The sequence below is a fragment of the Chrysemys picta genome, chromosome 13, assembly GCF_011386835.1.
Source record: "Chrysemys picta bellii isolate R12L10 chromosome 13, ASM1138683v2, whole genome shotgun sequence".
In the NCBI taxonomy this organism is placed as follows: domain Eukaryota; kingdom Metazoa; phylum Chordata; order Testudines; family Emydidae; genus Chrysemys; species Chrysemys picta.
Genome location: NC_088803.1, coordinates 52,636,300 through 52,650,684, shown reverse-complemented (window position 1 = coordinate 52,650,684; position 14,385 = coordinate 52,636,300). Strand labels below are relative to the sequence as shown.

At 53.3% G+C, this 14,385-nt stretch overlaps 1 protein-coding gene across 1 annotated transcript in view; it reads right to left on the bottom strand.

Moving 5' to 3' along the window:
* The window catches only part of ANGPT4 (angiopoietin 4), a 40,128-nt gene extending 25,943 nt beyond the window's left edge, over window positions 1-14,185 (bottom strand). Inside the window, exon 1 of the mRNA XM_005304910.4 lies at window positions 13,123-14,185. Within this exon, the coding sequence (XP_005304967.2) occupies window positions 13,123-13,437 (315 nt within the window). The 5' untranslated portion in view covers window positions 13,438-14,185. The remainder of the gene's footprint in view (window positions 1-13,122) is intronic.
* Window positions 14,186-14,385: the final 200 nt, after the last annotated feature.

Here is a 14,385-nt window from a genome sequence, read left to right as displayed (position 1 = left end):
TGCTGTAGCCTGGACCCTGAGTCTGAACCCGGGACTGTCCACAGTACAAGTGTGGGGCGGGGCAGGGGAGAACCGACTCTTCTGCACTGATGAACAGAGCTGGGGTAAGAAGAGGGAAGGAGGTGCTGGGAATCCCTGGCTTCTTGATGATTAAACTAGACTGTCCCCCCTCACACACACTTCCTTTTCTTGTGCACTACATTGATCGTGTTTCTAGCAGAGAAATGGAAGAGGCAGAGGGGCTCATTCAATCCCCCTGGCAGGGCTGAGCTGGAGCGGTGCATAGAGGGCAAAAAGCTCCGTAGGACCATCAGTGTGTGTCCCGCAGGGCAGGGCAAGGCCTCGCTGTAGGAATTTCAGTCTTTCTTTCCCTTAAATTGCCTTTACACGGTGGCTGTTTCTCTCGGTCCTCTAAGAAGCAGCTGGAAATCGAGCCTGGTGCCAAGTCCCTTCTGTGAAGACACCAGATGTGCCTGGGCCCAGCACCTGGAAACGTTCTGCTGCTTCTTCCGCCCAGTGTGCCTGGGAGCTCCTGCCCGCTCCGGGCACCAGGCCAGGCTTTAGCCCCCAGGCTGCAAGGCTCCCGGTTCGAATCCCCACCGTGGTATGACCCAGCACACTCACACAAGTCCAGCCGCTGAGTGAGCTAATTGGTTACATCTGCTCCAGTGTCTGGCCACCAACTGAGAGACACAGCAGGTGGTGACCAGGATGGGAGCGGCTCCCACGTGCTGTTCCCAGAAGGGGAGGAAATGAGAAGACAAGCAAAGTGTGGCTCCCACTGCGCCAGGCCCAGTGCTGCTCCTCCAGGCCTAGCCAGCTCCGCGATGGCCGGGAAGCAGCCCTGTGCCTCTGGCCATCACTCACGGGGTTGTGCTGAGGGGATGAGACAGCCCCCCACTGGCCAGTAGGGGACACCCAACAGCAAGGACATGGCTCTGGACTGCGAGCTTTGCTTCTGAGTCGCTTCGGGCCTCGGATCAGTGTCACGCTCCAGGCCTAGCAGCTGAGAGGCCTGTTGCCGGCACAGAGGCCCGAGGACAGCAACAGTGGGGTTCGTGGCCCGGTGTGCTTCGTGTCAATAAACATACCGGGGTGGAGAAACAATCAAAGTTTAGTTGAGATCTCAAAGTGATGCAAGGAGACAGGCAAGTCTCAAATCAAGCACACCAGCAAAAACAGTTTCTCTCTTCTTTATACATTTTACAACTAAGCCCCCCCTCTCTACCACCCACCCCTCTATCTCTCCCTTTACTTCCCCATCCCTCTTTACCGAAGGCATGTTTATACATTTAAGCAATTAAATCATTCTAGGGCTATCAATCTAGCTTGTTAGTAACACTCCTCTAAACTGTTATTTGGTTCTGTTTACCCTGAGTTTATTACCCCTTCCCCAGCTAGAAACATGCAAACCTCATCATTATCGTTTGGTACCTGGGATGAGCAAGGTCGTAATTGCTAGCTGACTGTTTACCCATTCCAATTCCTGACCTTGGCTTTTGAGGTCGATTAGAGTTTAAACATGGAAGAACTTTGGCTCAGGCAGGCCTAGTAACCCCAACACTGCTGCGGGCCCTGGAGCCCAGCCCTCTCCCACGAAAGCTAGCTATGCACCAGAGAAGCTCATTCTGGCCGAGTCCCCTTCCTGCTCCTCTCCCACCCACTCTGGCTGATGGACGCTGTGCAGGAACCGCATGCACCCAAGCTGGGCAAGCTGCAGGCTTTTCTCCCTGTCTCTGGGAATTGGCCCTGCTTTGAGCAGGGGGTGGGACTAGATGACCTCCTGAGGTCCCTTCCAACCCTGAGATTCTATGATTCTGCGGTGCCCCAATAGCCATTAATCACTCAGCCTCCTGTTGGCGAGCACGCCCCGTCCTAGCCCCAATCCCCCCACTCGTTCCACGCACAGGCTCCACTACATGTTTTTGTTTGAACTAAAATTAATTTCTCCCGCACTGAAAATAGCCAGATGGGAAGGAGGGCCCAGCTGCTCCGACGGCAGATAAAGCAAGAATAACAAACCCAGCACATCCAGCACCGTTGAGAGAGCAGTGGTGTGTTATTCCTGGTGATGTCCAGCATTCCTGGGGATCTCAGAGCTGGGCCGGGACCCGGTGAAGTTAACCTTGCAGGAGAAGGTACGGTTGTTTAAAGGAGATGCTATAGCTAAATGCCCACGAAGAAGGATGCAGAGGCTCTAATGAGGAGACAGTGTCTGCCTCTATGGACGCTATAGGGATCTGGGGTTTGATTCAAAAGAGAGAACAAGGGAGAAGGTAAATCCAGCAGTGGAAGAGAGGAAGGGGGATGGGCTTTCTCTCAGCCATCCATTCATTCCCAGGACCTCCTCCTCTCACCTGTTCTTGTCTCTTCCTATTACCCCTTATCGTGGGCGCCTGCACCATCCCTTTCTCCCTCCATTAGTAGCAGCCGTGGGACCGGACAACTTTCAGACGTGGCAAGAGCTGAGGTTTGCCCCAGTGTCCTTTGCCAAAATGGACTCTTTCTGTGCTGTGGTGCTGTGTGCTGGCTGGCAATCTCCACCCCAGAGGTGGTCGCATGGCACTTAAGCATCCACGTAAAAAGGCCAAGAAAGATGATCAAAAACGTTAGGCTGCTGGGTCCTTGTTTAGGCATCTAAGTAGGTGCCCTGATCTGAAGCGTGCTGAGTGCACCCAGTAGCACCGCAGGACTCAGCACTTAGGAAAATTACGCCTCGGTATGGACGGAGGAGTCTAACGTTAGACATTGATTTTTGACAATCCTGCTCAAAATGTGAGGCACACACTTACGTGCCTAGGCTGAGATCTGCGAGGCTGACCAGAGTCCCACAAAACCCATTAATGTCCATGGGAGCTGTATGGCTGAAACTCTTAGTTTTGAAAATCTCACCCTTGGCCCCGCTACGTGCAAGTGTTGTACGTGTACACGCAGTCAGGAAGTTGCACACGCATGTTTAGTTAGGTGTCTTTTCGTGTGCAATTCCCCAGTTGGTGCATACAGTCACAGTAACTGTGTATGTGCAGATTAGGTCACGTGCATGCATTCTGCACCTGCCTGCCTAACGTTTTTGAGAATCTGCACTTAAAATACAAAGAGCTCTGAAATCTCATTTTGCCTTTAGAAAATGTTGTGTCTTTTGCTTTTTACACACCACCACAGAGGTACCGCAAGGGGTCCCAATAACTGTGTTTACTAAATACACACAACACACAACTGCTGCTCTAGCTGGTCTTTGGCCTGCAGAACACAGTGACCACCACCAGAGGGGTCACACACTAGTTAAAAGAACACAACTCTATTCCTACACACTGTAAATAACAAACAATAAATAAAGTGATCCTTCTTCCCATGCCGTGCACCGTTGAGTGTGCCTTGAATCGCGTGGTTTGGGCACCCCCTCATCCACACTAAGGGTATCCGTCACTAGTGCCTTTGCACACAGTTGCAGGCGCAGAGCGCCAGATCCCCCTCCTGCGAACTGAGCCCTCATGATAGCAGCTGAAGGGACCTACGAGCCAAAGCACGCCTTGAACTTTCTGGGTAACTGGCAGACGCAGTGTGTTTTGTTTTCAAAACCCAGTGCCGCCTTCTACCCCCAGTTTGTTTATTCAGGCCTTGGATCCAATCAAAACAGGTTCCAGTTAAATTAGAGAGGAAAAAAACAACCCCAAAACCCAGACCCTTTCCGGGAATTGCTGTGCTGGGACGAGGTTATACGGGCACCGGCCTTTGCAGTTCCTCGCTCAGGCCCTGCCACCCTCCCCTCCGTGGCTGGGTCGTTTCTGCAAAGCGACCTGGGAGGTCACGGAGATCTGCAGGCCCCTCCCCTCTGTCCCCCGCTGCTATTAGCAGTTCTTAGCATTACACGAGAGCCAGAGACCCCGGCTAAGATCGAGGCTCGCTGTGCTAGACACCACGCAGCCGTGGAATGGGAGAGAATCCCCTGCCCCCAAAGCCTCTCAAAGACTGTCGTCTTATCTGCCCAGGGGATACTGAGGCACAGCGTGCATTCACCGCAAGCTCAGCTCTCTCCTCGCACGGGGCTGGGCAGCCTCTGATCCGGCGGCTAAGGTCTCAAGGAAGGGGGGAGGGTCTTTCCCTTTATCCTGTTGGGTTGGTGCCCCCCACCACGCTCATCCTACCACCGATTGCATCTGGGTTCCCAGATGGGGTGCTTCTCCGCTGCCCAACAGCTGCCCAGATGTGCAGCTGCACCGTCCCCCCCGGGAATCTTCACCAAGGCTAGTATTTTGGCCCTGCTCGCGGGCCAGATTCCAGCTGCACTGCCCCGCCTGCCCCCATGCTCCGGCTGCCCTGAGCTCGCCTCGGTTCTAGCGCTTTAGTTTGAGCTCTGCTGGGAGGAGCCCTGACTGATCCATTCACACGCGGTCAGGCACATGAGCAGTGCAGGCAGCAGTCCAGGGCCGGGCACGGAGATGTGACTCCAACCGGAGGACAGGGAGTTGCAGGGCGTGTCACACAGGCCAGCGTGCAGACACCCCCGTGAGGTGGAGGGGAGTGGCTGGGGCAGCATCCAGTGACATGAGTTCTAAAGGATAATTGGACAATGGTATGTATCCATTGTACCGGTATGTGTCCGCAAGGCTTTCCATGTGGCCATGCCAGCTGCTGCTGTGTGGATATATGAAGAGCAGGGCTAGAAACAAGGGGAGAGAGGTGTGCCTGCATGTCTCCAGAGGAAGAGGGGATTTCAGTTCCCAGCTAGGACGGTGGGTACCCTTCCAAGGATGGCTCTGAACAGGTTTGCAGCAGGATGGAGTTGTGGGGAGTGTGGGGCGGGGGAGAATTGGTTCACAGACCCCCTTCAGTTCAGAATAGCTCAGGTTTGAACTACAGCTGGGGGACCCACATCCAAACCTCTGGGATGCCTCCAAGTCCGGGAGTTTGGTTTGGCCAAGCCTAGAGCCAGGGGTCAGAGGCGACACTTGGCTTGTGATGACAGAAGAACAGTGTGGCGGCACAGAAGCTGGGCCATGCTCACAAAGCAGCTGTGTCCTGAGTATCGAAGCAGCGTGATAACCTACCCCAGGGCATGTCAGCATCCTCAGTGCCGCAGCTGTGCTAAAGGGTCGGCTTGATCGGAGCTACCCACATGCTAAGGGCCCCTCTGCCTCTGATCAACGGGAAACTTTCAGGCAAGGCCGGAAATTCAGAGACAAGCCACGGCCTGGAATATGCTGGGGCATCTATAGGGCTTCTTGTCCAGGTCCAGTGATGCCACTTCACACTCAATGGGTTGCGGCATCGCTTCCTACTCTGGGAGGGAAGGTGTAGCCAAAGAAAGCGGGAGACGCGGCCCCTGGGAACCAGGATCTCGGTAAGAACCGTGTCCCCCCAAGAACCCAACACGATCTTGCTGGAGTACTTTAGAACATGCTTTGCCCGCAGCAAAGATGCGGCTGTGGGAATAACCGCTCCCGACAAACGTCAGCCGTCTCACCTCACTGGCAACGGGCAAACACCACGCGGCGCCAATGTAAACAGGAAAGAAAGAGGCCAGTCTCTGCTCCTTACCCAGATCCCTTGCAAGCTAGCAGTGTGCCAGGATGTTCTGTGCCCCAAGAGTCTCTGACCATGCGCAGGGGGAAGGAAAAGTCTGAAAAAAAGCCTTTTAATAACACAACTTTCTGAAACAGTGCTTCCTAATTTCCCTGGATGTGGCATCGTGTTAGGACACCCAAATTAGGGTGCAGCAGTCAGAGCTGGGGACTGGGATCCAGGACTCCTGGGTTCAATCCCTGCCACAGCTGCACTCCATGGTCCTGAGCAAGTTACTTAACCTCTGTCTGACTCAGGCTTCTTTGGCCTAAGGGTGCTGGGAGATATCCTATCTCCTAGAACTGGAAGGGACCTTGAAGGTCATCGAGTCCAGCCCCCTGCCTTCACTAGCAGGGCCAATTTTTTGCCCTAGATCCCTAAGAGGCCCCCTCAAGGATTGAACTCACAACCCTGGGTTTAGGGAGGATTGGTTAAGCGATAGGAAAAGGGCTTTCAAATGCAGGGCTGGAAAGAGCTGGAGAAAGGCCAAACCTTTGGAAGCCTGAAGGAATTTCACAGGTGATTGGAAGGAAGTTTAGTAAAAGCCCCCTCTGCTGACACCTGCCATGGGTGGGTGCTACTGAAATCTCAACCCCAGGTCTCTTCCTGTCTTGGGCATAGACCAGAACCCGAAATCTGAGTCCCAGTACTGTGATCCCTTCACAGTAGCAAATGTAGAATCCCATTGTATGGTGGTTCTCCAGAGCTTTTCATTTGCCTTAGATGACAGTAGCATGTAAACAGGGCTAACGCCTGCCTCATTTACCTAGATACTAAATATAAAGAATACCTAGGGAATACTGGAAGTGCTGAAGCACTGATACCTAGTTATCCACCTACATTTTTTGAAGAGATGATCCCCTGACATGCACCTAATCTTGGACTGTCTGGCTCCAAATGTCCAGTGCACAGTGCTTCAGGGAGAGCAGTGCACCTCACCCTGCTGAATGATCACCATTCCCTTCATCATCTGTTTCCAGAATTCCGAATCAGGGAGACATTCCTAGCGTGTAGCACCATATGCACCCTGAGCTAACTAGTGTCAAGCCTGAATCAAAATCCTACGTCCACACGCCCACTAATGCTGGGAAATGTCAGACCCGGGTCCTAACTGCGCAGCTCAAGCAAACGCGAAGCAAAGGAATCGTTCCATTGAGAGTGCATATTCTCTTCTGGTTTAAGACTCTGGAGTATTTTCTCTGCCCCGGGTTCTTAGACTCCATCCCGTAGTTTTGTCTGGGCTGGCTAACTGCTGGGGGAATGTCTTCCAGGAAAATAAGAAAATAAATGTGCCACATCTTGAAAGGATGCTCCCGAATTCAGCAACTCACGTAAATACAGAGATCACGTGGCGCACGATGCTTTCCGAGGAAAAGCTTTTTTTTTCTTCCAGAAAAATTATTAATAACTTTCCAACCTTCTGGAATGAAGGGCCATGTTTGCTGTTCAGTTGGCTTGCTTGAATGGGGTGGGAGGGAAGGTTGGGAACTCTGGCTTTAAGACACAGGGAGGAAAACAAGTGAATTTTGTGAACAACCTTAAAGTGTTAGAAGATCAAAGCTCTGTGCGTGTTGTCCGGAAGCAGAAATTTCCCTCTGACTGTGCAGTCTGGCAGAGGCAACTGCAGAGGATGTGCAGGTATTTTTATTGAACCTGACTGGAGCACTCCGGGCAGTCATTTCAGATTTAGCTGGAGAAAGGCTCTGGACGCAGAGACGGCCTCCGTCCCCTCTTCCTCTTCTCACCAGAAGATCCCCCACCTTGTTCGCTGTTCCCTTGCTGCAGCTCAATATTTACAGCTCTTTAGGGACCTGTCCCTCACCCCTGGGCCAAGAAGGGATGGAGCTATTTTTGGGTCTGACGCAGGCAGCCGTTTGCACTGCTGACAGATGTGGGGGTCAGATGGCTCTTTGGAGAAACCGTTGAAAGGAAAAGTCTCTTCTTTGCTGGGTCGCTCTTTCCTGTCACCCACTTTTGGGTCTCTCTGGGACCCGAGCTGCAAAATTCAGATCCACACAGAGATTTCACCCCCTCCCCAGCCGCCTGGAGCGGAGATTTTGGTTTGACCCATGATAGGAACTAGGCTTGAAACTCAGATGTGGAAGGATCCGTGGCTGGATTCTCATGCCCCCAGCCAGAGTCTGAGGGTGTCCAGATGTGTGTGTGTGTGTGTGTGGGTGGTCCGGGAGGGGGGGTTGGTGTAGGCCCATCCCTAGCTGTGGGAAGGGGGGGCTGTAATTTAATCTTTGGGGTCGCTGTTCCTATCTCACCTTCCTCCTCTCATTCTCTCCCTCCATCCACACGCATCTGCACTGAGTACACCCAAACTGCTTCCAAATGCCAGAGGCAAGCAGCACTACGCGATGGGAACTCAAGAGAGACCACGGGCCTGATCTCCCCCACGCCCATGTGAATCTAGAGTAGCAGAGCTGCCTGTTTCCTGGGGTACATCTGCCTTGTCCCCTCCCTCTGCATCCGGCTCATTCCTTCCTGCTTCTGGAGGGCTTGGGTTCGGTCTGCACTTGCTGGCTCAGCAGGCACAAGTGAACGAGGGCGTCCGTTGGTGATTTTACCTGGGTGCTGCCACTGGTTGGGAGTGAGATCGGCTGCAGTGGTTCTCGCTCCCGTGGGTGCTGCCCTGGAGGTAAGTGGGAACTGAGTGTGCACATGGGGGGTTCGTCTGTACGGGGCGCTGCATGGAATCTCGTCTCCTTTTCCTACCAGGCCTCTGAGAGGGCCTGCTTTTCACAGTGCTTTTCCAGGCACGGTCCGATGCCTTGCTGGGGTGGGGCTTTGCAGATGGAGTGTAGTCACCCGTCCCTTCTGAAACTGCACAGTCTGGGCCTGGATTTAGGGGCAGGCCTAGGGTGACCAGATGTCCCGATTTTATAGGGACAGTCCCGATTTTGGGGGCTTTTTCTTATATAGGCTCCTATTACCCCCCACCCCCGTCCCGATTTTTTACACTTGCTATCTGGTCACCCTAGCCTGGATGACGCTGAGGCTCAAGTCAGTGACAGGGGCCAGCCACAGGTGGTTTAGTGCCTGCAGACATAGCCCTAGGGCCTGGGAATCTCGGGCGGGGTGGGGGAGAGGGAAGGCACTCTGCTAGCGGGACTGAGGTTTCATCCCTGCTGCTGAAATCTCATTGGTGACATCAGAATGGCCATACTGGGTCAGACCAATGGTCCATGGAACTCCGTAGCCTGTCTCTGAGACTGGCCAGTGCCAGGTGCTTCAGAGGGAATGAACACAACAGGGCAATCATCAAGTGATCCAGCCCCTGTCAGCCAGGCCCAGCTTCTGGCTGTTGGAGGCTTAGGGATACCCAGAGCACGGGGTTGCATCCCTGCCCATCTTGTCTAATAGCCAGTGGTGGATCTATCCTCCAAGAACGTAGCTAATTCTTTTTTGAACCCACTTATACTTTTGGCCTTCACTAGATCCCCTGGGAACAAGTTCTGCAGGTTGTCCGTGCATTATGTGAAGAAATACTTCCTTATGTTTGTTTTAAACGCGCTGCCCCTTTTAATTTCATCAGGTGACCCTGGTCCTTGTGTTATGGGAAGGGTAAATATCACTGGCCTACTCACTTTCTTCACACCAGTCCTGATTTTATAGATTTCTATCATATCCCCCCTTAGTCTTCTCTTCTCTGAACAGTCCCAGTCTTTTTAATCTTTCTTTGTATGGAAGCTATTCCATACCCCTAATCATTTTAGTTGCCCTTCTCTGCACCTTTTCCAATTCTAATATAGCTTTTTTGAGATAAGGTGACCGGAAGTACGCACAGTATTCAAGGTGTGAGCATAGCATGGATTTATATAATGGCATTGTGATATTTTCTGTCTTCTTATCTATCCCTTTCCTAACGGTTCCTAACATTCTGTTAGCATTTTGACTGCCACTGCACATTAGGAAGATATTTTCAGAGAACTATCCATGAGGACTCCAAGATCTCTTTCCTGAGAGGTAACAGCTAATTTAGACCCCATCGTTTTGGATGTATCATTGGGATTATGTGTTCCAATGTGGATTACTTTTATCAACACTGAATTTCATCTATCATTTTGTCACCCAGTTTAGTGAAATCCCTTTGTAACTCTTTGCAGTCAGCTTTGGACTTAACTATCTTTAAGTAATTTTGTATCTGTAATTTTTGCCACCTTACTGTTCCCTCCTTTTTTCAGATCATTTATGAATATGTTGAACAGCACAGATCCCAGTACAGATCCTGGGGGGTCCCTGCTATTTACCTCTCTCCATTGTGAAATATTATATTTATTCCTATCCTTTGTTTCCTATCTTTTAACCAGTTACTGATCCATGAGAGGACCTTCCCTCTTATCCCATGTCTGCTTACCAAGAGCCTTTGTGAGGAACTTTGTCAAAGGCTTTCTGAAAGTCCATGTATATTATATCTACAGGATCGCCCTTGTCCACATGCTTGTTGACTTCCCAAAGAATTCTAATAGATTGGTGAGGCGTGATTTCTCTCTACAAAAGCCATGTTGACTCTTCCCCGACATATTGTGTTTATCTTTGCTTCTGATAATTTTATTCTTTACTATCATTTCAACCAGTTTGCCTGGGGCTGGAGCTAGATTCACCGGCCTGTAATTGCCGGGATCAGCTCTGGAGCCTGGCGCCATGAGGGAGCCTGTCTCAGCCGTATGAAGGGCTGCAGTGACTCAGAGCTGGGGGTTGCTGCTTTGGAGACTTTACTGACAGTTCTGCTTAGACAAACCGAGTCCTGACAGGGTCAAGAGAACCGTCACTGTCTGACGGCTGGGGAAAGGGCATCAAACAAGTGAGCATCTTGAACCTCTGCCCATTTCCCAGGCAAGCATTCCCACGTGACGAGGTATGTGGATTTCACAGCATTCTCATATGCTATTCCAAGGGTGGATCCTCCCACCCTGAGGGTTAGAGTCAACATGAAACTGCAGCAAGTTTCCTGTGGACAGATTTTGTTGTGTGCCAGGGCTAATCCTGGAGATCAACGCAAGCTTTGGCATCGACTTGAATGGGTGGAGGAGGAAACCAGAGTCAGCTTTCTGGGGTGAGGGTGGCTCAGAGCTCTCCTTTGCTAACCAGGGAGGATCTTGTTCCGGGCTTGGCTTTTGCTCTGGGATTCCAGCCATCTTGCCACCCACATTGAGCTTGAGAATCAGACCCTAAGTACAGCCTTCAGTCCCCTCACGTCACCCTGGGGGGGTTAAGCAGTAACGGGTCGATAGAGGCACTCACTACAGAGCTCTCCTCTGGAGCCAGATCTCAAACACCCAGAAGTTTGCTGTTTTAGACCTTGGGTTTGGGTTTGGCCCAGTAGAAAGATTTGGGGCCATTTGGATCCAGTTCTGTTTTCAAATATCCTCCCCATCGAAGCTGAGATCTGGAGTGAAGTGTCCAGGTTGCTGTCCGTCGTTCTCTGGAGATCCTGTCCTGCTCTGAATGGGCAGGAGGGTTTGAGGGATCCCATGGCACGCACCTCTTCTCTGATGTGCGGTGACACCCCCAGGGCTGATCCGGCACAGAGCAGGTGTGGAGTACTGGCCACCCTGGGCACAGAGAGGAGTGTTCATGAAGTGTCCCGTCAGCACGAGGTGGGCGCGTATCTCCATGGACACGCCCGCATTCAGTCACTTCTTTCCCCTGCCTGCCTGTGAGTACGGCAGTGGGGCTATGGGGACAGGAGGTGCCCCGCCCCTCCGGGCAGAGGACCAAGCCTCCAGTTTAGCCTTAGTCATGTGACCTCTTCTTGCGCTTTCCCCAGAGCCCAGTACACCCACACCACACACAGCTGCGCTTGCAGTATCCATGCCAGAGTGTGAGCATTTCCCATCCTGCCTGGCTTCGGTCACGCGAGCCCGTTTCCACTTTGTGACAGGCTCTCTGCTCATCCCCCAGTGGCTGTCTGGACTAATTGGAGTGGGGAGCTCCCCTGGGCTGAGTGACAGCGGTGTGAGGAGGGGAAGCCCGAAACTGGAATCAGAACCGGGTTTATCGCTCCTCTGAGCAGGGCCGGCTCCGGGCATCAGCTGAGCAACCCGGTGCTTGGGGCGGCCGATGGTTGGAGGCGGCATTCTGCCCAATCCTAGGGCGGCACGGCCGCTTGTTTTTGTTTTTGTTTTGTTCTTGTTCCGCTCCGGCCGCCCTGTAGGGGGGTGGCGGTGCGGAGAACCAGAGCGCCCTGCAGGGCAGTCCTCTTCCTTCCCTCCCCGCCGACCGGAGCGGAGCCCTGGCCGCCCCCTTCGCTCTGTCTCCCTCCCTCTCCCCCCCAGCCGGTCCCCTTGCACCTGCGCTCCGCAGGTTTTTTTTTGCTTTGCCGTTCTGCTGTCCCGTTTTTTTGGGTTTTTTTTGTGCTTGGGGCGGCCAAAAAGCCAGAGCTGGTCCTGCCTCTGAGTTAAGAGTTGGTGGGTGGGGAAAAAAATCTCAGTTCTGACCCCCACTCCAAACCCAGTGGGTTCTAGAGATCCGGAAAGAGCTCCAGCCTCTAGCGATTCTAGTTCCACCTGTTTCTGGCAAAACACGGGTTCTGGACGGGTCGATGTCATTCCCTGGGCAGGAGGGACTGTCAAGCACAACCCTTTGGCTGTGATTTGCAATGCCTCTTCGGGGATGCGGCTGCCTCATGGCCAGGAATGTTAGTGGGAAATTGGTGTCCACGTTGACCAGTCGCAGCCTTTATTGTTTGCCTGACACAAGCATCTATTGGGCTAGACCCACGTTTATTGCACTGGCTGTTCTCACAAAAAGCAAAGCTTCACGGAGCTCCACAACGTTTTGCAAAACCTCGCGTTTAAAAAAATGAGACGTTCCAGAGGTCTGACCCAGCCCCCGTCCCTCGCTCTGCCAGAATTCCCCAGGTGTTTTACAATAAACCAAATAGACTCGGTGCCAGATCCTGCATGAAATCAATAGGTGAGCCGAGGGTACGATGAACGCATGGCCGGGCTACAGGCGACAGAAATCATGTGAGAATCCAGCACCAGTCAACATCAAGATGAAACATTAAACAAGTACTAAAGCACGAAACAAGCCTTCTGGACTCAAGGGGGCCCGATTCTGATCGGAGTGCTCCCCCGTGAGACCCCACTACGCTCAGTGAAATTGCACAAGAGATGAACCTGGCCAGAGAGATGGCAAGGGGCATAAGCCAGTGCAGAATTCAACCCAGTGTTTCCAACCTGCCTTGAAAGGGGCTAACTTGGGGGTCAAACCAGGAGCTATCCCATAGCTCTGGTGGTGCCCAGGTAGCGACAGTCCTATCCCGCCGAGGTTCAGGGCATGGGCTAGAATTCATGGGGGCAGAAGCTCAGGAAGATGATTGGGAGCCAGATCATTAAAGGGCTTGGAAGTTGGACCCAAACCTGTGCCCACAGACTCATCAAACTCCCTCTGCCCATCATCCCTCCATTCACCATTCCACTCCCTGCCCATCACCAGAGCGTCAGGGCGCCTGCCCTGAGGGCAACGAGACGAGGGGCATGGCAGTGGTGGTGAGAACTGTCTCCCCACTGTGGCCCCTCCACCCCCCTGGCCAGGTGCGCCCCTTACCTTCAGCAGCCACTGGGTGTTGTTCTCTAGGACCCTCTCCAGCTGCTGCACGCGCTGTGCGGACCAGTTGTGGGTCTGCAGCGTGGCGGCGGGCGAGTCCCCCTGCAGTGTGTTGGCGCGGAGAGTCGCCCTCGTCGGCGGGCAGGGCTGCGGCTCGGCCTCGGGCAGGACGAAGGTGTAACTGCACTGCCCCTGCTGGACCCGGTGGGATCGCCGCCTGCTCCCGCCACCCGTCGCCCTCCGCTGGCCGCCCTCCGCCCAGAAAGCCACCGTCACGCAGGCAAAGGCCACCAGCTTGAGATTTACACAGTGCATGGTGCTCCGAGACCTCTGCTCCAGCTGCTCCACACCCTGCCCCGGCGAGACCCCACACTCCCTGGTCCTCGCCGAAAGCTGCAGAGCGGGACGGGCCAGTGCTCTGCCGGCTGCAGTTTTCAAGCCACTGTTTGCACAGAACAAGTTATTGGGCTCTTTAAACGAAGTCTAAATAATGTAATTTTGGCACTTCCTCCGTCCTCGCCCCTCGAAGCAGCCCCAGCCCTCCCAGCCCTTTTATCGTTCTCCTGGCTAGGCAGCAGCCTTGGCCCTCTTGCGGGAAAAAACAGTGTTTGAAAACAATACTTCTGTCTTTTTTCTTTCTTAGCCCACTGCAGGGAGCTCAAGTTTCACATGTAATCATCAATGTTCACACACACACACACACACACACACACACACACACACACACACACACACACACACACACACACACACACACACACACACACACCCTGCCTCTGTCCCTCCCCTGAGCTGCCCCCCCCTTCCCCTCTGCCTGGACCCTGGCTATCTGCCTGCTCCTCTGAGGACCCGTGGAGTGACCCCAGCAAGAAATGAGAAGAGAAACTCTCCGATCCTGCAGGCAGGGATGAGGTCTCTGCTCAGCTCCAGCCCGAATCCCACCCCACCAGCCCCCACTTCAGATTCTCCCCCATGGTCCCAGCACAGCCGCATTTCCCAGTCTGTCCCTCCCTGATCAGCACCAGCTGTGACCCTGCAGGGTGCAGGGAAGTGACATGGAGGCAAATATATTTCCCTGCCTGTTTCTATTTATACTATCTGAGGAGGCTGGGGCCTGTATTTAACTGAATCCGCTGCAAGGAAAGTCCGCTGGGAATACATCCCGGCCAGAGCTCGCCCTAGAGCTTAGGGGAACACGGACTCCAGCGAGGGCACTTCACCAGTGATTTAGGGTCCCTTAGAGATGTCGTTCAGGTCGTTCCC